Source organism: Rhinopithecus roxellana, chromosome 9 (assembly GCF_007565055.1).
Source record: "Rhinopithecus roxellana isolate Shanxi Qingling chromosome 9, ASM756505v1, whole genome shotgun sequence".
NCBI lineage: Eukaryota > Metazoa > Chordata > Mammalia > Primates > Cercopithecidae > Rhinopithecus > Rhinopithecus roxellana.
Window position 1 is genome coordinate 57,793,910 of NC_044557.1, and position 22,992 is coordinate 57,816,901.

Below are 22,992 nucleotides of genomic sequence, written 5' to 3' on the forward strand. Positions count from 1 at the left end.
AGGCTGGAGTGTAGTGGTGCAATCTCGGCTTACAGCAACCTCCGCCTGCTGGATTTAAGCAGTTTTCCTGCCTCAACCTCCCAAGTAGCTGAGACTACAGGTGTGCACCACCATGCCTGGCTAATTTTTTGTATTTTTAGTAGAGATGGGTTTTCACCATGCTGGCCAGGCTGGTCTTGAACTCCTGACCTTGTGATCTGCCCGCCTCAACCTCCCAAAGTGCTGGCATTACAGGCGTGAGCCACTGTGCCCAGCCATGTCCTATTTTTTCAATGTTTTTATATTAATATTTAGTTGTTGGGTTTCTTTTTTACTGAATTAGTTTTAATATTTGAAAAAGTAGTAAGAATTTAAGTGACTGGATTTTGATTTTTTATTATGCTTGTGCTCTTTTTCTTAGTAGCAGAGAGAATTTCCATTTTTTAGTGGAAGTTTGCAAAATATGACCATGTGATACTTCCGCTTTATAGAGTCTTTAAGTAGGCAGATTAATACTTTACAAACAAAAACTACCAGCCTGAGACCTAACCCCTGACCCTTCCTAGTTCATCTATTGCTGAGCGTCCTGCCCTGCCAAGACTCTCTCCCAGCTCCCTCCCACCCCATTTTTGCTGTCTCTCGCTAGCCCACTGCCTTTCTTATCTCTGGTCTGAAGAATGAGCTGGTTATGTCGTCACATGCTTCCTAATGGGGCTGGGCTGTCATGCATCACTGCTCACAGCTTTGTCAGTGCAAGTCCAGCCAAGAAGTGATCTAATTCCAGAGTGAGTTGAACCACAAAATCCCCCAGAGGTAAGTAACCATGACCAACAGATTCATTTGGGCTGCCAGGTTCTTACTTCTTTGTTTTTTGTTGGGGAGGGATTTATAGTTTGTTATGACTTACAAGTGTCATTTTAAAAACATTAGTCCATTTAAACCACGTAGAAATAAGTTTCCAAAAAGTCTGAAAAACAAAACATACTTTAAACATGTTTTTTGTTTCTGTTTTTTTTGAGACGGAGTCTCACTGTCGCCCAGACTGCAGTACAATGGTGTGATCTTGGCTCACTGCAACCTCTGCCTCCTGGGTTCAAGCAATTCTCCTGCCTCAGCCTCCAAAGTAGCTGGGATTACAAGCGTCTGCCACCAAGCCCAGCTAATTTTTGTATTTTTAGTAGAGACAGGGTTTCACCATGCTGGTCAGGCTGGTCTCAAACTCTTGACCTCAGGTGATCCACCCGCTTTGGCCTCCAAAAGTGCTGGGATTACAGGCATGAGCCACTGTGTCTGGCCATAAACATGTTTAAGTAGATAGCTTATCTGAAATTCCAGATTGTTCAGTCATTTCACTATTATGCTGTGGCAGCCAAGTAATCCTTAACTTCAGTTGGAGTGATCCTCCCAAATCAGCTTTATTGCCGATTCCAACTTCTATGTTATCCTCTGTCATTTGCCCTTCAGAGCTTTCCTTGAGGGTTAAGATGGCTGTGTTGACAAAAAGAATCAAACTGTAAAATAGTAAAATATTTGAAGAGATTTATTCTGAGATTTATTCTGAGTGACCAGGAGGTCCTGAGAATATGTACCCAGGGTGCAGCTTGGTTTTATACATTTTAGGGAGACATGAGACTTCAGTCAAATACCTTTAAGAAATACTGTCCAGAAAGGCAGGACAACTTGAAGGTTGGGGTGATGGGCTTCCAGTTATACATAGATTTAAAATTTTCTGGTTGACAATTGGTTGAGTTTATCTAAAGACCTGGGATCAATAGAAAGGAAGTGTCTGGGTTGTAGAAGAGGTTGTGGAGACCAAAATTTTATCATGCAGATGAAGCCTCCAGGCACTAGGCTTCAGAAAGAATAGACTAAATTCTTCTTATCAAACTTAGGGTCTGTGTTGATGTTAATGCCACAGAGGTATAGAGGCCTGTCCAACTGACTTTCCATCATGGCCTGAAGCAGTCTTTCAGGTTAGGAGTGCCCTGACAGAGGAAGAAGTCCATTCAGATGGTTGGGGAGGCCTCAAATTTTGATTTTTGGTTTACAGCTGTATGAATGCATCTTCAAGCTCCAGATCTTCATTGTATCTTTTCTCAGTATTTTCCCCTTCACATAGTTCTTTGCTATTGTTTTCCAGCAAAGTAAGCTCTGGATGGATCTGACTGAAATAAACATGGTCATCCCTCCTTCCAACCACAGATAAATCAACTCCAAATAGACAAACACCACTTGACTGGGTGTATTCTTGGGTTACAGTGATTACACTCTGTACCAGCCAAGCTATGGAAATGGGTTCTTGGTGATGTAGGATTTTTCTTCTTGGTCACTTTGCAGGCCAGGGGATCCTCAGCTGGTGACACCCCTCCCAGCCCTCACTCGGCCACACTGGTGCATCCCGGCTTGCCTGTGTTACAGCTTGTACCTGTGTTCAGCAGTTCTTGAGCTCTTGTACTGCTCCCAAGAAGAATGAGGAGATGCTGATATTGAAGGGTGAGGAGGGCGGAAAAAAATTTTATTGAGTGGTGGAACAGCTTCCAGTAGAGAGGGGATGCTGTGGGGTGGTCTCCCACCTCACAGTCAGATGGTTCTCTCCTCCCTGCATGGCTGGGTCCAGGGGTTTTTGTGGGCTCAGAATAGGGGTGGGGCATACTATAGGTAGTATTGGAAAAGGCAACATTCAATTGGTTAAAAGGCATTATTCAGAAAGAATCAATTGGGAAAGGGCAGGCAAACAGGAACAGGAGTTCTCACTCAGTCTCAGGTTTAATCCAGGGCCAGCAGTCTGGTCTTTCAGCCTTCAGGCTGTTTTTGGCTTGAAGATGGGGTTTTACTGGGGTTTGTATCCCCAGGCCCTGGTGACTTCAGCAAGTTGCCACCCATGGGTGCCAATGCGGCTTTCACCCATGTTAACAGGGAGGCCTAGAGGATAGGAATTATCTGCATTCACCTATACCCTGTTCTGTCCTCCCTCCTCTTGGTAACCTCATCTATTCCATGGATGCTAGCATGACCTTTATCCATGAAATGGGTGGGGGGAGCTAACCAGCAGGAATTAGTCATGCTCACCTGCGCTGTGCCCCTTGACTTCTGTTATTGCCTGCCTTTGGATCCCTCTGATGTAGTTTTCCTTTCTAGGAATTCAACCTGAAGCTCCAAATTGAGTTTGGGGCAAGTTTGCCTCAGGAGGGTTCATGGACGCATTAAGTTAAGTCCTAGGTGGCCTTCGCCAGACTGCAGACAGCAGCCAGCAGGGCTGCTCCTTCACTGCTTCCTTATCATAGGCCCAATACTAAGGTGAAACCTGGAACTGGGTCCTCCTCAAACAAGGGAGTGAAAGGGAGAATTGGGGTCCTGGCCTAGTAAGATGCCTTTCAAAAGGAAAAAAATCCTCTAGCATAGAAAAAGCTCCCTGTATTTGCAGGACTGTGTTAACTCCTGACATGGTGGAGAAAAGAAAAAGTGCAGGGTGGGGAAGGTGCCTGGGGTAAAAAGCCTCTTGATCTATGCAATTGAGTTCCTCCAAAAGGGAGAGAAACTCTTAATCTGTGCTTCCTCTTTGCCTCTAAGAATAGATAGAAACTGCCTTGTTTTCAATTGCATATCTGATGGCTGGGCCAAATGCTCTTTCCACCCAGTAATATCTCTGTAGTTTGCAACAACACCCTTAACATTGTAAGGGTGTTGTTGCAACACCCTTACAGCCATGACAGCTGTAAAAAAAAGAAGGAAAATGCTGTAGGAAAGACTGGATTGGAACGATGCTGACATTCCCAACCCCAGAGATGATGGAGGTGGGGGTGTTGGGGTCCTCTCCAGCATCCTGTCCTCTTAGTTGTGCCATTGCTCTTAATTGGCTCACCAGAGGTTTGGTGCTTCATCTGCCTTCAGAAAAGAGTCTTAGTACAAGAAGCCTCAGAAAAAAGTGAAGTGTCTACATCCGCATTTACTCACCCTTCAGGTATCCTGGGTGATTCCCCAAAATGATGTAGGATTTTTCTTTTCAGTCACTTTGCAAGCCAGGAACCCCTGGCTGGTCATGCCCCACCTGGGCCTTGCTCAGCCACGCTGGCATGCCCCAGCTCGCCTGTGTTATATTTTGTACCTACATTTGGCAGTTCCTGAGCTTTTGTAATGTGCCCAAGGAGAGGGGAGAATCATTATACTGAGCAACTGAACAGCTCTCAGTGGAGAGGAGATGTGGTGGGTGGTCCCCCAACCCTGCAGTCGGGTGGTTCTCTCCTCCCCACATGGCCAGGTCCAAGGCTTTTTATGAGTTCAGAATAGGGGTGGGGCAGGCCATAGGTAGTATTGGAAAAGGCAACATTCGATTGGTTAAAAGACATTATTCAGAAAGAATCAATTGGGAAAGGGCAGGCAGACAAGAACAGAAGTTTTTACTCTGAGTTTTGGGTTTCATCTGGGACCAGCAGTCTGGTCTGTCAACCTTCAGGCTGTTTTTGGCTTGAAGATAGGGTTTCACTGGGGACCTGCCCCTATCTGCCTAGGCATTTGGCTGCTTCCTGTCGTTATCATTGGTACGCAGATATTATAGTATTGCTGAGCTAGTTTTTGAATTCTGTGCACAAGCACTCTGATCTGGATCCGTGCCACTGTACACCAACCTGCTATGCTTGGTAATGGGTTCTACTTTGTGTGCACTTTGCTCATCATACAGAATGGATTTCTGTTTCTTCTCAGTGCTAATACCACACCATTTGCAGCTTTAATTCCCACTTGAAGGGGCTCCTCCCACTACAGCAGCTAAAGCATATTCAGTCTGGACAAGTGTACAAGATGGGCTGAGTGTAGTCAGTGAGAAGCTGTACCTGTGCTCTGCCATCTTTACCTGGAGAGCCAAAGCACATCCCCTCACTTTTCTTCTCTGGCTCCCAACCTGACTTTAACTGTGTTTTCCTTCTGTGCAAAATACCAAACACAAGTACTAGAGATCCAATTCCAGAATGACAATGTGAGAAGTTTTTCGGACCTGCTTCCCAGTGAAACATCAGTAATTGGTGAAAATTATTAGGAAAAAAACCCCAGAGTCCCTGGAGATTGTCCAGAGGACATACAGCAAATGAATAAATATTTATTCAAGTAAATCTCCTAAATTTTGGACAGTGAGAATCTGCGACACTTGATCTGCTCCCTGCCTCCCGCTACCCTCAAACTCCATGTGATGGAAGATCCACTGCAGGTTGGGTGGCCAAGAATATGGAGTCACCTCCTATCGCCTCAGCTCCCGGTCTCTCTCCCAGAGTTCAGGCTGCCAGCATTTCTCTCGTCCCCTTCTCCGTGTGGCAGAGGCTAAATTCTCAGTGAGTACAGCCAAAGAGTTGGGGACTCCTGTCCTTCACTCACTCAGGACCTTGATGCCTGAGGGCTCTCTGGAAAACAATGGAAGTTAAGGTAATAAGCAATTAAGAGGAGGTTGGTAGCCCCAGGTGAGCTATGAGCTAACACAGGTCAGCTGATTTACCAAAGAGACAAGTGAGGGGTGGGGGAGAAAGCTAAGAAGATCCTTCCTGGGGTTGGAACAAACCTCAAAGACTAGTCTCAAAAACTACTGCTACCCTAGACATGACAGGTTGAAAACACTAGGCCACAACTGCTTTTGCCCTGGCTTGCTTTTAGGGCAGATGTTGCTCACTGGAAGAGGCAAGCCAGGAAGACTAGGTGCTACTGCCCCTGTCCAGCATGCTGCTCATAAAACAGGGGTGTCACTTTGAAAGAAGTGTGCCACTGTCCCCACCCCCAGCTCTGGAGCAGTGGTACAGAGGTTTTGCCCAGGGAGAGCAGGCCATAAGAAGAGAGAGCTCTGGCTGGGCATGATGGCTTATGCCAGCACTCCTAGCACTCTGGGAGGCTGAAGCAGGCAGATCGCTTGAGCTTAGGAGTTCAAGCCCAGCCTGGGCAACATGGCAAAACCCTGCCTCTACAAAAAATACAAAAAAATTCAGCCGGGTGTGGTGGTGCGTGCCTGTACTCCCAGCTACTTGAGGGGCTGAGGTGGGAGGATTGCTTGAGCCCAGGAGGTCAAGTCTGCAGTGAGCTGAAATCACACCACTGCACCCCATCCTAGGTGACAAGGTAAGACCTGGACTCTAAATAAATAAATAGGAGAGCATGAGCTCTGAGCTATCTCTAAATAAATTGACTTTGTCTTAAGCAAAATGTGAGGACCTTGATGCCTGAGGGCTCTCTGGAAAACAATGGAAGTTAAGGTAATAAGCAATTAAGAGGAGGTTGGTAGCCCCAGGTGAGCTATGAGCTAACACAGGTCAGCTGATTTACCACAGAGACAAGTGAGGGGTGGGGGAGAAAGCTAAGAAGATCCTTCCTGGGGTTGGAACAAACCTCAAAGACTAGTCTCAAAAACTACTCCCGCACATGGGCCCAGATTTAATTGGATCCAACTGTAGAGTAATTTATGCTGCAGGACATCCAGGACATTATCAAAAACAATAGAGCAATCAACATGCAATTAGTGGAGTCTAACAGCTGGATGTGATACCAGCGGAGGCAGACAGCTTAACAGAGAGATGAGGGAAAGACGCAAAGAAAGCCCTGCTAAAATCACTGTCACTTCTGGGTTGACTGTGCAAATGTCCAAGACCATGTCCTCTGAAGATCAACTTCAGAGGCTTCACTGTGGAGAAAATAGACTTTCCTGAAATAGCCCTGCCATGTCACTAAAAAGTAAGCAAACAACAAAAAGTACCTCTATAGGTTTGTAGGGAAGAATCAGTATATAGCATTCTTAAAATATATTATTCAATTGTCTAGTTTTCAACAAAAAATTGCAAGGTATACAAAGAATCAGGAAACTGTGACTCACACACAGAGGGGGAAAAAAAGCAGACAACCGAAACTGCCTCTGAGAAGGCCCATATGTCAGACTTGACAAAGACTTCACACTAGTTATTATAAATATGGTCAAAGAACTAAAGGAAACTATGCTTAAAGAAGTAAAGAATAATATGATGACAATCTCACCAAATAGAGACTATCAATAAAGATATATATATCAACCAATAATTTGGTTGTTTTACATTTTAATTCAAGAATTTTCATTTGGTTCTTTACATGCATATGTGTATACATATATACACATACACATATTTATTTATTTAAATACATAAGTTTATATTACACATGTTCAGCATATGCAAAGATGTATATATGTAATATCAGTTTATGTATTTACATAAATGTGTATATATGTACATATACATACATGTACATATGTTTGTATGTAAATAATGAACCAAATGAAAATTCTAGAGTTGCAATGTAAAACCCCAGGGTGAAAAAATGTATCAGAGGGCCTCAGGAGTAGATTTGGCAGAACAAAGAATCAGCAAACTTGAAGATAGATCAATAGAGATAAGGCAGCCTGAAAAATGGATAGGAAAAACAATGAAAATAATGAAAACGAACAGATTATTAGAAAAATATTGGACATCATTAAATGCACCAAAATATGCATAATTGGAGTGCCAGAATAAGAGGAGAGAGAGAGAGAAAGTAATAGAAAAAACACATTTAAAAACTTATGGCTTAAAAGATCCCAAATTTGATGTGAAACATTAATCTTGAAATACAACCCGGCAAGAGAATAACACATTTGGAGGACCCACACCCCTATTTCAAAACTTAATACAAAACTGTAGTAAGCAAGACTGTGTGATACTGGCATATGCACAGACATACAGATCAATAGAATTTAAATGAGAGTCCAGAAATAAACTCTCATATGTACAGTCAGTTGATTTTTAGCAAGGGTGCCAAAACAGTTCAGTTGGGGGAAAGGCAGTCTTTTCAACAAATCATGCTGGTACAACTGTAAAGCCTCATGCAATACAATGAAGTTGGATCCTTCCTTACTTCATAAACAGAAATGAACTCAGTATGAATCATGGAGCTAAATGTGAAAGATAAAACTATAAAATTCTTAGAAGAAAATATAGGAGTAAATCTTTGTGACCTTGCTTTATGCTAAGCCTTCTTAGATTGATGCCAGAAGTACAAGTGACAAAGTAAATGATAAATTGGACTTCATCAGTATTAAAATTTTGGGCTTCAATGGACATCATTAGATTGGATAAAATATTTCTAATTTGACATCCACAGAATTTATATTTATAAGTCATATATCTGATAAATGACTTGTATTTATTAGATATCGACAGAGTCTCTCTTGGTCACCTAGGCTGGAGTGCAGTAGCACGATCATAGCCCACTGCAGCCTCTACTCCTGGGTTCAAGTGATCCTCTTGCCTAGCCTCCCGAATAGCTGGGACTATAGGCACACACCACCATGACTAGCTAATTAAAATAAAAAATTTGTACAGACAGGGTCTCCCTGTGTTGCCCAGGCTGGTCTTGAACTCCTGGTCTCAAGTGATCTGTCTGCCTCAACCTCCCAAAACACTGGGATTACAGGCATGAGTCACTGAGCCTGGCCAATGATTTCTTTTGAATTATGTCTTTCTCTCAATGTTGCTGATATGACAGGAGCAACATTAATTAGTTTCCTTGTACTCCCTTCTTGACACACTTAAGGACTCATCTATCTCATGAAGTTTTTTTTTCTTTTCAAGCAATTCTATGTTACATTAGAATATCTTCCTGCAGAGAGGTTACAAGATCCTGTATTGTTGTTTGATACTTTGTACGTATTGAATTTGATGATATTAATGTCTGCATATCAACTACAGAACTTTTTATTATTATTATTATACTTTAAGTTCTGGGATACATGTGTAGAACGTTCACGTTTGTTACATAGATATACATATACCATGGTGGTTTGCTGCACCCATCCACCTGTCATCTACATTAGGTATTTCTCCTAATGCTATCCTTCCCCTAGCCCCCGACTTTCTGATAGGCCCTGGTGTGTGATGTTCCCCTCCCTGTGTCCATGTGTTCTCATTGTTTAACTCCCACTTATGAGTGACAGCATGCAGTGTTTGGTTTTCTGTTTCTGTGTTAGTTTGATGAGAATGATGGTTTCCAGCTTCATCCATGTCCCTGAAAAGGACATGAACTCATTCTTTTTTATGGCTGTGTAGTATTTCATGGTATATACATGCCACATTTTCTTAATCAAGTCTATCATCGATGGGCATTTGGGTTGGTTCCAAGTCTTTGCTATTGTGAATAGTGCTGCAATAAATACACATGTAAATGTGCCTTTATAGTAGAATGATTTATAATCCTTTGGATATATACCCAGGAATGGGATTGCTGGGTCAAATGGTATTTCTGGTTCTAGATCCTTGAGAAATCGCCACACTGTCTTCCACAATGGTTGAGCTAATTTACACTCCCACCAACAGTGTAAAAGCGTTCCTATTCCTCCACATCCTCTCCAGCATCTGTTGTTTCCTGATTTTTTAATGATCGCCATTCTAACAGGCGTGAGATGGTATCTCATTGTGGTTTTGATTTGCATTTCTCTAATGATGAGTGGTGATGAAGCTTTTTTTCACATGTTTGTTGGCTGCATAAATGTCTTCTTTTTTTTTTTTTTTTTTTTTTTTTGAGACGGAATCTCGCTCTGTCGCCCACGCTGGAGTGCAGTGGCCGGATCTCAGCTCACTGCAAGCTCTGCCTCCCGGGTTTATGCCATTCTCCTGCCTCAGCCTCCCCCGAGTAGTTGGAACTACAGGCACCCGCCACCTTGCCCGGCTATTTTTTTTTTTTTTTTTTTTTTTTTGTATTTTTTAGTAGAGATGGGGTTTCACCAGGTTAGCCAGGATGGTCTCGATCTCCTGACTTCATGATCCGCCCATCTTGGCCTCCCAAAGTGCTGGGATTACAGGCTTGAGCGACTATGCCTGGCCATAAGTGTCTTCTTTTGAGACGTGTCTGTTCAGATCCTTCACCCACTTTTTGATGGAATTTTTTTTTTTTTTTCTGGGAAATTTGTTTAAGTTCCTTGTAGATTCTGGATATTAGCCCTTTGTCAGATGGGTAGATGGCAAAATTTTTCTCCCATTCTGTAGGTTGACTGTTTACTCTGATGATAGTTTCTTTGCTGTGCAGAAGCTCTTTAGTTTAATTTGATCCCACTTGTCAATTTTGGGTTTTGCTGCAATTGCTTTTGGTGTTTTAGTCATAAAGTCTTTGCCCATGCCTATGTCCTGAATGGTATTGCCCAGGTTTTCTTCTAGGGTTTTTATGGTTTTGAGTCTTATGTTTAAGTCTTTAATCCATCTGGAGTTAATTTTTGTATAAGGTGTAATGAAGGAGTCCAGTTTCAGTTTTCTGCATATGGTTAGCCAATTTTCCCAACACCATTTATTAAATAGGGAATCCTTCTCCCTTTCTTGTTTTTGTCAGGTTTGTCAAAGATTAGATGGTCATAGATGTGTGGTGTTATTTCTGAGGCCTCTGTTCTGTTCCATTGGTCTATATATCTGTTTTGGTACCGGTACCGTGCTGTTTTGGTTACTGTAGCCTTGTATTATAGTTTGAAGTCAGGTAGCGTGATGCCTCCAGCTTTGGTCTTTTGGCTTAGGATTGTCTTGGTAATGTGGGCTCTTTTTTTGTTTCATATGAAATTTACAGTATTTTTTTCTAATTCTTTGAAGAAAGTCAATGGCAGCTTGATGAAAATAGCAATGCATCTACAAATTACTTTGGACAGGGCCAGGCACCGAGGCTTATGCCTGTAATCCCAGCACTTTGGGAAGCCAAGGCAGGCAGATCACCTGAGATCGGCAGTTTGAGACCAGCCTGACCAACATGGAGAAACCCTGTCTCTATTAAAAATACAAAATTAGTCAGGTGTGGTGGTGCATGCCTGTAATCCCAACTACTCAGGAGGCTGAGGCAGGAGAATTGCTTGAACCTGGGAGGCAGAGGTTGTAGTGAGCCAAGATTGCGCCATTGCACTCCAGGCTGGCTAACAAGAGCAAAACTCCATCTCAAAAAAAAAAAAAAAATTACTTTGGGCAGTATGGCCATTTTCACAATATTGATTCTTTCTATCCCCATTTGTTTGTGTCCTCTCTTATTTCCTTGAGCAGTGGTTTGTAGTTCTCCTTGAAGAGGTCCTTCATGTCCCTTGTAAGTTGTATTCCTAGGTAATTTATTCTCTTTGTAGCAATTGTGAATGGGAGTTCACTCAGGATTTGGCTCTCTGTTTGTCTATTGTTGGTGTATAGGAATGTCTGTGATTTTTGCACATTGATTTTGTATCCTGAGACTTTACTGAAATTGCTTATCAGCTTAAGGAGATTTGGGGTTAAGACGATGGAGTTTTCTAACTATACAATCATGTCGTCTACAAACATAGACAATTTGACTTTCTGTCTTCCTATTTGAATACCCTTTATTTATTTCTATTGCCTGATTGCCCTGACAGAACTTCCAATACTATGTTGAACTGGAGTAGTGAGAGAGGGCATCCTTGTCTTGTGCTGGTTTTCAAAGGGAATGCTTCCAGCTTTTGCCTATTCAGTGTGATATTGGTTGTGAGTTTGTCATAAATAGCTCTTATTATTTGGAGATACGTTCCATCAATACCTAGTTTATAGAGTGTTCTTAGCATGAAAGGATGTTGAATTTTGTTGAAGGCCTTTTCTACATCTATTGAGATAATCATGAGGTTTTTGTCATTGGTTCTGTTTATGTGGTGGATTACATTTACTGATTTGCATATGTTGAGCCAGCCTTGCATCCCAGGGATGAAGCTGACTTGATTGTGGTGGATAAACTTTTTGATGTGGTATTGGATTCAGTTTGCCAGTATTTTATTGAGAATTTTTGCATCAATGTTCATCAGGGATTTTGGCCTGAAAATTTCTTTTTTTGTTGTGTCTCTGGCAGGTTTCGGTATCAGGATGATGCTGGCCTCGTAAAATGAGTTAGGGAGGCGTCCCTCTTTTTCTATTGTTTGGAATAGTTTCAGAAGGAATGGTACTAGCTCCTATTTGTACTTCTGGTATAATTTGGCTGCAAATCTGTCTGATCCTGGGCTTTTTTTGGTTGGTAGGCTATTAAATACTACCTCAATTTCAGAACTTTTTATTGGTCTATTCAGGGATTTGACTTCTTCCTGGTTTAGTCTTGGGAGGTTGTATGTGTCCAGGAATTTATCCATTCTTCTAGATTTTCTAGTTAATTTGCACAGAGGTGTTTATAGTATTCTCTGATGGTAGTTTGTATTTCTGTGGGATCAGTGGTGATATCCCCTTTATTATTTTTTATTGTGTCTATTTGATTCTTCTTTCTTTTCTTCTTCATTAGTCTGGCTAGTAGTCTGTTTTGTTAATCTTTTCAAAAAACCAGCTCCTGGATTCACGGATTTTTTTGAAGGGCTTTTCATGTCTCTATCTCCTTCAGTTCTGCTCTGATCTTAGTTATGTCTTGTCTTCTGCTAGCTTTTGAATTTATTTGCTCTTGCTTCTCTAGTTCTTTTAATTGTGATGTTAGGGTGTCGATTTTAGATCTTTCCCACTTTCTCATGTGGGCATTTAGTGCTATCAATTTCCCTCTACACACTGTTTTAGCTGTGTTCCAGAGATTCTGGTACATTGTCTCTTTGTTCTCACTGGTTTCAAAGAACTTCTTTATTCCTGCCTTCATTTCGTTATTTACCCAGTAGTTATTCAGGAGCGGGTTGTTCAGTTTCCATGTAATTGTGCAGTTTTGAATGAATTTCCTAATTCTGAGTTCTAATTTGATTGCACTGTGGTCAGAGGGACTGTTAAGATTTCCGTTCTTTTCCATTTGCTGAGGAGTGTTTTACTTCCAATTATGTGGTCAGTTTTAGACTAAGTGCAATGTGGTGCTGAGAAGAATGTATATTCTGTTGATTCCGGGTGGCGAGTGCTGTAGATGTCTGTTAGGTCTGCTTGGTCCACAGCTGAGTTGAAGTCCTGAATATCTGTGTTAATTTTCTGTCTCGTTGATCTGTTTACTATTGACAGTGGAGTGTTAAAGTCTCCCACTATTATTATGTGGAAGTCTAAGTCTCTTTGTAGGTCTCTAAGAACTTGCTTTATAAATCTGGGTGCTCCTGTATTGGGTACATATATATTTAGGATAGTTAGTTCTTATTCCATTGATCCCTTTACCGTTATGTAATGGCCTTCTTTGTCTGTTTTCATCTTTGTTGCTTTAAAGTCTGTTTTATCAGAGAAGAGGATTGCAACCCCTGCCTTTTTTTTTTTTTTTTTTTTTTTTTTTTTTGCTTTCCATTTACTTTTGGTAAATCTTCCTCCATACCTTTATTTTGAGCCTATGCGTGTCTTTGCACGTGAGATGGGTCTCCTGAATAAAGCACACTGAAGGGTGTTTACTCTTAATCCAATTTGCCAGTCTGTGTCTTTTAATTGGGGCATTTAGCCTATTTACATTTAAGGTTAATATTGTTATGTGTGAATTTGATTCTGTCATTATGATGCTAGCTGGTTACTTTGCACTTTAGTTGATGCAGTTTCTTCATGGTGTCGATGGTCTTTACATTTTGGTATGTTTTTGCAGTGGCTGCTACCAGTTTTTCCTTTCTGTATTTAGTACTTCCTTCAGGAGCTCTTGTAAGGCAGGCTTGATGATGACAAAATCCCTCAGCATTTGCTTGTCTGTAAAGGATTTTATTTATCTTTCACTTATGAAGCTTAGTTTGACCGAATGTAAAATTCTGGGTTGAAAATTCTTTTCTTTAAGAATGTTGAATATTGGCCCCCACTATCTTCTGGCTTATGAGGTTTCTGCAGAGAGATCTACTGTTAGTCTGATGACCTTCCCTTTGTGGGTAACCTGAACTTTCTCTCTGGCTGCTCTTAACATTTTTTTTCCTTCATTTCAACCTTGGTGAATCTGATGATTATGTGTCTTGGGGTTGATCTTATGGAGGAATATCTTAGTGGTGTTCTCTATATTTCCTGAATTTGACTGTTGGCCTGTCTTGCTAGGTTGGGGAAGTTCTCCTGGACAATATCCTGAAGTGTGTTTTCCAACTTGGTTCCATTCTCCCTGTCACTTTCAGGTACACCAATCAAACGTAGGTTTGGTCTTTTCACATAGTCCCATATTTCTTGGAGAAGTTCATTCCTTTTCATCCTTTTTTCTCTAATGTTGTCTTCATGCTTTATTTCATCAAGTTGATTTCAAGCTCTGTTATCTTTTCTTCCACTTGATTGATTCGGCTATTGATACTTGTGTATGCTTCACAAAGTTCTCGCATTGTGTTTTTCAGCTCCTTCAGGTTATTTATGTTTTTCTCTAAACTGGTTATTCTAGTCAGCAGTTTCTGTAACCTTCTATCAAGATTCTTAGCTTCCTTGCATTGGGGTACAATATGCTCCTTTAGCTTGGAGAAGTTTGTTGTTACCCACTTTCTGAAGCTTATTTCTGTCAGTTTGTCAAACTCATTCTCCGTCCAGTTTTGTTCCCTTGCTGGTGAGGAGTTGTGATCCTTTGGAGGAGAGGTATTCTGACTTTTGGAATTTTCAGCATTTTTGTGCTGGTTTTTCCTCATGTTTGTGGATTTATTTATTTATTTTTTAATTTTTTTTTGAGATAGAGTTTTGCTCTTGTTGCCCAGGCTGGAGTGCAATGACGTGATATCAGCTTGCTACAACCTCTGCCTCCCAGGTTCAAGTGATTCTCCTGCCTCAGCCTCCCGAGTAGCTGGAATTACACATGTCCACCACCACACCCATCTAATTTTGTTGTTGTTGTTTTTTTTTTTTTTTTTTTTTGAGACAGAGTCTTGCTCTGTCACCCAGGCTGGAATGCAGGGGCGCAATCTCTGCTCACTGCAAGCTCCGCCTCCCGGGTTTAGGCCATTCTCCTGCCTCAGCCTCCCGAGTAGCTGGGACTATAGGCGCCCGCCACCTCGCCCGGCTAGTTTTTTTTTTTTTTTTTTTGTATTTTTAGTAGAGACGGGGTTTCACCGAGTTAGCCAGGATAGTCTTGATCTCCTGACCTCGTGATCCGCCCGCCTCGGCCTCTCAAAGTGCTGGGACTACAGGCGTGAGCCACTGCGCCCGGCCTTTTGTTGTATTTTTAGTAGAGATGGGGTTTCTCCATGTTGGTTGTTGGTGAGGCTGGTCTTGAACTCCTGACCTCAGGTGATCCACCTGCCTCGGCCTCCCAAACTGCTGGGATTACAGGAGTGGGCCACTGCGCCTGGCCTATCTTCATGGATTTATCTACCTTTGATCTTTGATGCTGATGACCTTCGGATGGGGTTTGTGCGTTGGCATCTTTTTTGTTGATGTTGATGTTATTGCTTTCTGTTTGTTAGTTTTTCTTTTAACAGTCAGGCCTGTCTTCTGCAGGTCTGCTGGAGGTCCACTCCAGACCCTGTTTGCCTGGGTATCACCAGCAGAGGCTGCAGAACAGCAAAGATTGCTACCTGTTCCTTCCTCTGGAAGCTTTGTCCTAGAGGGGCACCCACCAGATGCTAGCCAGATTTCTCCTCTATGAGGCATCTGTCAACCTCTGCTGGGAGATGTCTCCCAGTCAGGAGGTGCAGGAGTCAGGGACCACTTGAGGACGCAGTCTGTCCCTTAGCAGAGCTCAAGCGCCGTGCTAGGAGATCTGCTGCTCTCTTCAGAGCTGGCAGACAGGAACGTTTAAGTTTGCTGAAGCTGTGCCCACAGTCACCCCTTCCTCCAGGTGCTCTGTTCCAAGGATATGGGAATTTTATCTATAGGCCCCTGACTGGGGCTGCTGCCTGTCTTTCAGAGATGTCTGGTCTGGAGAGGAGGAATCTAGAGAGGCAGTCTGGCTGCAGCAGCTTTGATGCACTGTGGTGGGTTCCAGTTCGAACTTCCCAGCAGCTTTGTTTACACAGTGAGTGGAAAACTGCCTTCTGAAGTCTCAGTAATGGCAGACGCCCCTCCCCAACAAAGCTCCAGCTTCCCAGGTGGACTTCAGACTGTGGTGCTGGCAGCTAGAATTTCAAGCCAGTGGATCTTAGCTTGCTGGGCTGCATGGGGGTGGGATCCACTGATCAAGACCACTTGGTTCCCTGGCTTCAGCCCCCTTTCCAGGGGAGTGAATGGTTCTGTTTCTCTTGGGTTTCAAGCGCCACTGGGGTACAAAAAAAAACCTCCTGCAGCTAGCTCAGTGTCTGCCCAAATGGCCCCCCAGTTTTGTGCTTAAAACCCAGGGCCCTGGTGGTGTAGGCACCCGAGGGAATCTCCTGGTCTGTGGGTTGCAAAAACCATGGGAAAAGCGTAGTGTCTGGGCCAGATAGCACCATCCCTCACGGCACAGTCCCTCAAGGCTTCCCTTGGCTAGGGGAGGGAGTTCCCCAACCCCTTGGACTTCCCAGGTGAGGCAATGCCCCACCCTGCTTCTGCTTGCCCTCCATGGGCTACACCCACTGTCTAACCAGTCCCAGTGGGATGAGCCGGGTACCTCAGTTGGAAATGCAGAAATCACTCACCTTCTGCATTGGTCTCACTGGGAGTAGCAGACTGGAACTGTTATTTGCTCATCTTGCCAGCACCCCCCACCAACATTTTTTTTTTTTTTTTTTTTTGAGACAGAGTCTCACTCTGTCACCCAGGCTGGCGTGCAGTGGTGCCATCTCGGCTGCAACCTCCACCTCCTGAGTTCAAGTGATTTTCCTGCCTTAGCCTCTTGAGTTGCTGGGACTAAAGGTGCCCGTCACCACACCTGGCTAGTTTTTGTTTTTTGTTTTTTTTTTTTGAAACAGTCTCACTCTGTCGCCCAGGCTAGAGTGCGTGGCATGATCTTGGCTCACTGCAACCTCTGCCTCCCGGGTTCAAACAATTCTCCTGCCTCAGCCTCCTGAGTATATAGGACTAAAGGCATGTGCCACCATGCCCAGCTAATGTTTTGTATTTTTAGTAGAGACAGGGTTTCACTGTGTTAGCCAGGATGGTCTCGATCTCCTGACCTTGTCATTGCCCACCTCGGCCTCCCAAAGTGCTGGTGTTACAGGCATGAGCCACCATACCCAGCTAATTTTTGTATTTTTACAAAATAACCCTTTTACACAGGGTTTCACCATGTTGGCCAGGCTGGTCTCAAACTCCTGACCTCAAATGATCCACTCACCTCAGCCTCCCAAAGTGTTGGGATTACAGGCATGAGCCACTGCAACCGGCCTAACTGCAGCATTTTTAACATATGGGATACACATGCACATCTGGTTTATTTGCTATGTGATCTGTATCTCTCTTTTGACTGCTACTTTAAAACTCTTTTTGAATTAAACCCTTATGGTACAGCTTTATGTTCCTTATTACTGTATTATTAGAAAATTGCTTTGCATACAAATGCTTAATTTTAAATGGGTGATAATAAGTAGGATGTATTCTGCTGCCATAATATATAGATTATGAAGAGGTTGGCACATGATTGGGCTGGGGTGGTAAAGAAAGTACTTGAAATAGTCAAAGGGAAAGATTTCATTTTTCTCAATTTAACCTGCTCACAGAAGGGCTATAAGAGCCTCATTATCTCATTTGGACAGGACCTGTGGAGTCACAGCCTGCATGGTCCAGTCTCAGGATGGCTCATATTAGAAGAAGCACTGCTCAAACAGGCGTTTCAGTTTTACTCAGAGCTCTAAAAATTTGAAAGGCTGTAAGTCATAATTCACAGTTTAAATCCTCTGCCTTGGCCGGGTGTGGTGGCTCACGCTTGTAATCCCAGCACTTTGGGAGGCCGAGGTAGGCAGATCACCTGAGGATGGGGGTTCAAGACCAGGCTCGCCAACATGGTGAAACCCCGTTTGTACTAAAAATACAAAAATTAGCCAGGCATGCTGGCGCACACCTGTAATTCCAGCTACCTGGGAGGCTGAGGCAGGAAAATTGCTTGAACCCAGAAGGTGGAAGTTGCAGTAAGCCGAGATGGTGCCATTGCATTCCAGCCCGGATGACAGAGTGAGACTTTTCTCAAAAAAAAAAAAAAAAAAAAAAAGGAAATCCTCTGCTGGAAACACTTTTGCAGCACCTTGTAAATGCCAGGGCCTTGCCCTCTCCCACCCTCTCACTTCTGCTTCTCCTTCGGCTATGCCCTCTCTAGTGCGTCTGATCTGATATGCACACCCCTTCCCTCCCTTCTCTTCCACATTTCTGCAGTTGGCAGTATAGGTAATGGAGGAAGAGCACAACACCCTGGTGATTTTAGTCCAGATGTATTTCAGTCACATTAAATTTATGAGGTTTCAGATTTTATCTTACTGTTTGCTTGTGGTGTGTGTGTTTAAAAATTAGGGTTTGTAAAATAATTCTTGTGAAAGTGTGCTATTTTCCTAGCAAGTTATCTTCTTTCTACGGACAGTGGCTGTATTTTCCTCGCCAGTGCCCCCTCGTTCTGTTCCTCCTCCGCATGTGAGTTTGATCATTGCGCGTTATGGTTTTCTCTAGCACGTTTATTGGTAATACATCCTTTTTTGAGAAAGAGACCAGCCGCTCACCTCCCATGTCCCGCTCCCCAGCCTGGTCTACTGGCAGCAACACACAGACCCTCATGAAGGCACGGGGACAGCTGCTTCCTGACTTTGTTGTGGATGCTGCAGGGCTTGTTCTGAGGTCACTGAATTTGTGGTTTTCTGTTTGTTTCTTTTGAGACGGAATCTCGGAATCTCGCGCAGTCACCCAGGCGGGAGTGCGGTGGTGTGATCTTGGCTCACTGCAATCTCCGCCTCCCAGGTTCAAGCAATTCTCGAGACTCAGCTTCCCAAGTAGCTAGGATTACAGGCACGCGCGACCACACCCGACTAATTTTTGTATTCTTTTTCTTTTTTTGAGACGGAGTCCTGCTCTGTCGCCTAGGCTGGAGTGTAGTGGTATTGTCTCGGCTCACTGCAACCTCCACTCCCCGGGTTCCAGTGATTCTCCTGCCTCAGGCTTCTGGGTAGCTGTGATTACAGGTGTGCATGACCACGCCCAGATAATTTTTGTATTTTTAGTAGAGATGGGGTTTCACCATGTTGGCTAGGCTGGTCTCAAACTCCTAATCTCAGGTGATCCACCGGCCTCGGCCTCCCAAAGTGCTGGAATTTCAGGTGTGAGCCACCGCACCTGGCTGAGGTCACTGACTTCGAACATGGGGCGTCCTTTCTTTATATTTTGGTTTCTGTCTGGCACGGAGTAGGAACACAGTAAAGATGATCTGGCTCTGCATTTGTAGCCCCGAGGCAAAATTGCCATCCTTTTCTTTGTTGTATCAACAGCTCTCTTACAATGGCCAGGAAAGTAAGGAAGATGAAAGCTGCTTACTGTCACACAAGTTGGGTACAAAATTCCTATTTGGTCACTTTGGGAGAGAGTTCAAACCAAGTTCTCTTGAGTCTGCTAACTTTGTTTTAAACCCAGTCTATTCTCCATTCAGGGTCACATTTGCCTCTGTCCCAAAGAGGAAGTCTGCCACCCTCTTGGCTCAACTAAGTTTCTTTAGGTACTGGAGAAGTTTACCTTCTACAGAAAGCAATGGTTTCTTTCCTTTCATGGCAAATTGAGCTCACTCTTCATTTAAATACTAAGACATCGAGCCCATGAGAAGAGGTGGCCAATGCTAGGTCTCTGCCAGATTCTGCCTCCTGCATTTTAAAAATTTGGTTATTGTTAAAACCCAGAAGGACACGAAGAGCGCTTCCCACTGTCTATCCACAGAAGACACTGCACTGCTTCATTAGCATCGTGGCCATCAAACACAAACATACCCAACCACTCCGATGATATCACAAAGTCCCAGGGAGGACGGGACAATGGAGAGCAATTCAGCACAGCATGCCATTTTTAAATACTGTGCTCTCAAAAATAAATATAGCCACTAAAGGGAAAACAGTATTAGGTTTAAATTGTGAGATAAAAATGTCTGTTATGTAAGGTTGTAACGTTCATGCTCAGCCCTTTTCTCTCAGGACTCCTCTCCCAGTTCTTTTTCGCTTCAAAGGGAAGCACTGTTTAAGAAAGAGGAAGGTGATTCTTCTCTTCCCGAGCGCAAGTCTGCAGCAGGCTCCCGGGTTGTCCGAATCACCGACCTCTCTTCCCAGCTGTATTTCCAAAATGTCGCTTTCTAACAAGCTGACGCTGGACAAGCTGGATGTTAAAGGGAAGCGGGTCGTTATGAGAGTCGACTTCAATGTTCCTATGAAGAACAACCAGATAACAAACAACCAGAGGATTAAGGCTGCTGTCCCAAGCATCAAATTCTGCTTGGACAATGGAGCCAAGTCGGTAGTCCTTATGAGCCACCTAGGCCGGCCTGATGGTGTCCCTATGCCTGACAAGTACTCCTTAGAGCCAGTTGCTGTAGAACTCAAGTCTCTGCTGGGCAAGGATATTCTGTTCTTGAAGGACTGTGTAGGCCCAGAAGTGGAGAAAGCCTGTGCCAACCCAGCTGCTGAGTCTGTCATCCTGCTGGAGAACCTCCGCTTTCATGTGGAGGAAGAAGGGAAGGGTAAAGATGCTTCTGGGAACAAGGTTAAAGCCGAGCCAGCCAAAATAGAAGCTTTCCGAGCTTCACTTTCCAAGCTAGGGGATGTCTACGTCAATGATGCTTTTGGCACTGCTCACAGAGCCCACAGCTCCATGGTAGGAGTCAATCTGCCACAGAAGGCTGGTGGATTTTTGATGAAGAAGGAGCTGAACTACTTTGCCAAGGCCTTGGAGAGCCCAGAGCGACCTTTCCTGGCCATCCTGGGCGGAGCTAAAGTTGCAGACAAGATCCAGTTGATCAATAATATGCTGGACAAAGTCAACGAGATGATTATTGGTGGCGGAATGGCTTTTACCTTCCTTAAGGTGCTCAACAACATGGAGATTGGCACTTCTCTGTTTGATGAAGAGGGAGCCAAGATTGTCAAAGACCTAATGTCCAAAGCTGAGAAGAATGGTGTGAAGATTACCTTGCCTGTTGACTTTGTCACTGCTGACAAGTTTGATGAGAATGCCAAGACTGGCCAAGCCACTGTGGCTTCTGGCATACCTGCTGGCTGGATGGGCTTGGACTGTGGTCCTGAAAGCAGCAAGAAGTATGCTGAGGCTGTCACTCGGGCTAAGCAGATTGTGTGGAATGGTCCTGTGGGGGTATTTGAATGGGAAGCTTTTGCCCGGGGAACCAAAGCCCTCATGGATGAGGTGGTGAAAGCCACTTCTAGGGGCTGCATCACCATCATAGGTGGTGGCGACACTGCCACTTGCTGTGCCAAATGGAACACGGAGGATAAAGTCAGCCATGTGAGCACTGGGGGTGGTGCCAGTTTGGAACTCCTGGAAGGTAAAGTCCTTCCTGGGGTGGATGCTCTCAGCAATATTTAGTACTTTCCTGCCTTTTAGTTCCTGTGCACAGCCCCTAAGTCAACTTAGCATTTTCTGCAACTCCACTTGGCATTAGCTAAAACCTTCCATGTCAAGGTTCAGCTAGTGGCCAAGAGATGCAATGCCAGGAACCCTTAAACAGTTGCACAGCATCTCAGCTCATCTTTACTGCACCCTGGATTTACCTACATTCTTCAAGATCCCATTTGAATTTCTTAGTGACTAGACATTGTGCATTCTAGAGTGCATATATTTATATTTTGCTTGTTAAAACAAGTGAGCTGTGTTAGCTTAGTTCTCTTTTGATGTAGGCTATTATGATTAGCTTTGTCACTGTTTCACTACTCAGCATGGAAACAAGATGAAATTCCATTTGTAGGTAGGGAGACAAAATTGATGATCCATTAAATAAACAATAAAAGTGTCCACTGAAAAAAAAAAAAAAAAAAAAAAAAAAAAGAAAGAGGAAGGTATGACCTCAGAAGAGAGAAGAAATAGCAACAAGAGGGACCTCAGATCCTAGAGGTCTTCACAAGTGGGTGCAGGTGAATTTGTTGCCATTTGAAGGACTCATTTCTTGACAAATATTCTTTTTTTTTTCATTTTTATTACTCAAAAAAGTTTCATATTTATTTAGCTTTCTAACTCTGTGTTTGTGCCTTCAATACTTTCACAACGATTTTCTGCTCCTTGTTGAGGAAAGCACTCTTGATACTGTCACGAACACATTTAGCACACATGAACCACCATAGGCCCTGCTGACATGTTTCTTTGTTTTGGACAATCTCATAAGAACTTTAGGTCTTACAGCACGAATCCCTCGAAGTCTGCCTGGGCACACGCCACATGCAGAATTTGGTGCTTTCCCAACCTTCTTGGCATAAAGGTAAACAATTCTATTACCAGGGGTTCAGGACAGCCTAGTTTTGTTAGAAGCTGTATTGTAGGAAAGCCTACGTCGCTATGTCAAACTCTAGACCATTCTGAGTGCCTGCAGACAATGGCCCCCAATAAATTTTCTTCTAAACAATGGCTTCTGCAGAACTTGGACGGCTATAAAAGTCTCAGTTGCTTGTGTTTAGCTAATCATTCAACATTTATTAAGTGTCCACATTGTACAAGGAACAGAGTTTAATTCTAAAATAAGCTTGAAACACGTGACTAAAACTTCAGTTCCTAGACAAATATAACAAAATTGCACAACTTGCTACATGTTATCTGATTTACTGATTGGACCATATTTACTTTGAGTAGTGGATGAGGCTTAATAGAAAACAGCTTGATCTTTTCCCTTCCCTATGCCCCAGGTTCCCTGGCAGGGACTGGAAATAGGGGGAAAGGAAGAGGATGCCAATTTAGAGCTGAGTTGTGTACAATGCTTAGGCGTGTACTTTTGCTTATCATCTTACAAGTTTCTGGTCAGTTCCCAAACCCATTCCCTATTCAGCGATTCCAAAGCTACATCACATTCCCAAGCATCTTGAAAGTCTTCCTCTCCCATTGCCCACCTGTTCTCAACAGATGGCTTGTCGCATACTGAGAATATTGAGGCTATCAGCTGAGAACTTCTTTACTTTCCTCCTTCCCAGCCAACAGATTGACCTGCTTTCAACCTCCCTCCTTCTCAGCAGTTTTAAGGCTCATCTCTCTACCAGTCTTACTGATCAGATCACTTTTCAGCTTCTCTGGAGTGGCATCACATCTTAAGATGGAGATTAGATTCTTTAGTCAGCCCATA

At 43.4% G+C, this 22,992-nt stretch overlaps 1 protein-coding gene, 1 long non-coding RNA gene and 2 pseudogenes across 3 annotated transcripts in view; 2 read left to right on the forward strand and 2 right to left on the reverse strand.

Moving 5' to 3' along the window:
- The first annotated feature begins 732 nt into the window (after positions 1-732).
- The window catches only part of LOC115899650, a 61,777-nt gene continuing 39,517 nt past the window's right edge, over positions 733-22,992 (forward strand). For both annotated transcript variants that reach the window (XR_004059261.1, XR_004059262.1), the window contains exons 1-2: positions 733-792; positions 2,317-2,472. This is a non-coding gene — a long non-coding RNA (uncharacterized LOC115899650). The remainder of the gene's footprint in view (positions 793-2,316; positions 2,473-22,992) is intronic.
- Positions 1,335-4,822, reverse strand: LOC104658556 (annotated as a pseudogene).
- On the forward strand, positions 19,922-21,713 carry LOC104658555 (phosphoglycerate kinase 1). Its single transcript, XM_030937733.1, has one exon. The coding sequence runs from the start codon at positions 20,001-20,003 to the stop codon at positions 21,252-21,254; it is 1,254 nt and encodes a 417-aa protein (XP_030793593.1). The 5' UTR covers positions 19,922-20,000; the 3' UTR covers positions 21,255-21,713.
- On the reverse strand, positions 21,884-22,236 carry LOC115899649 (annotated as a pseudogene).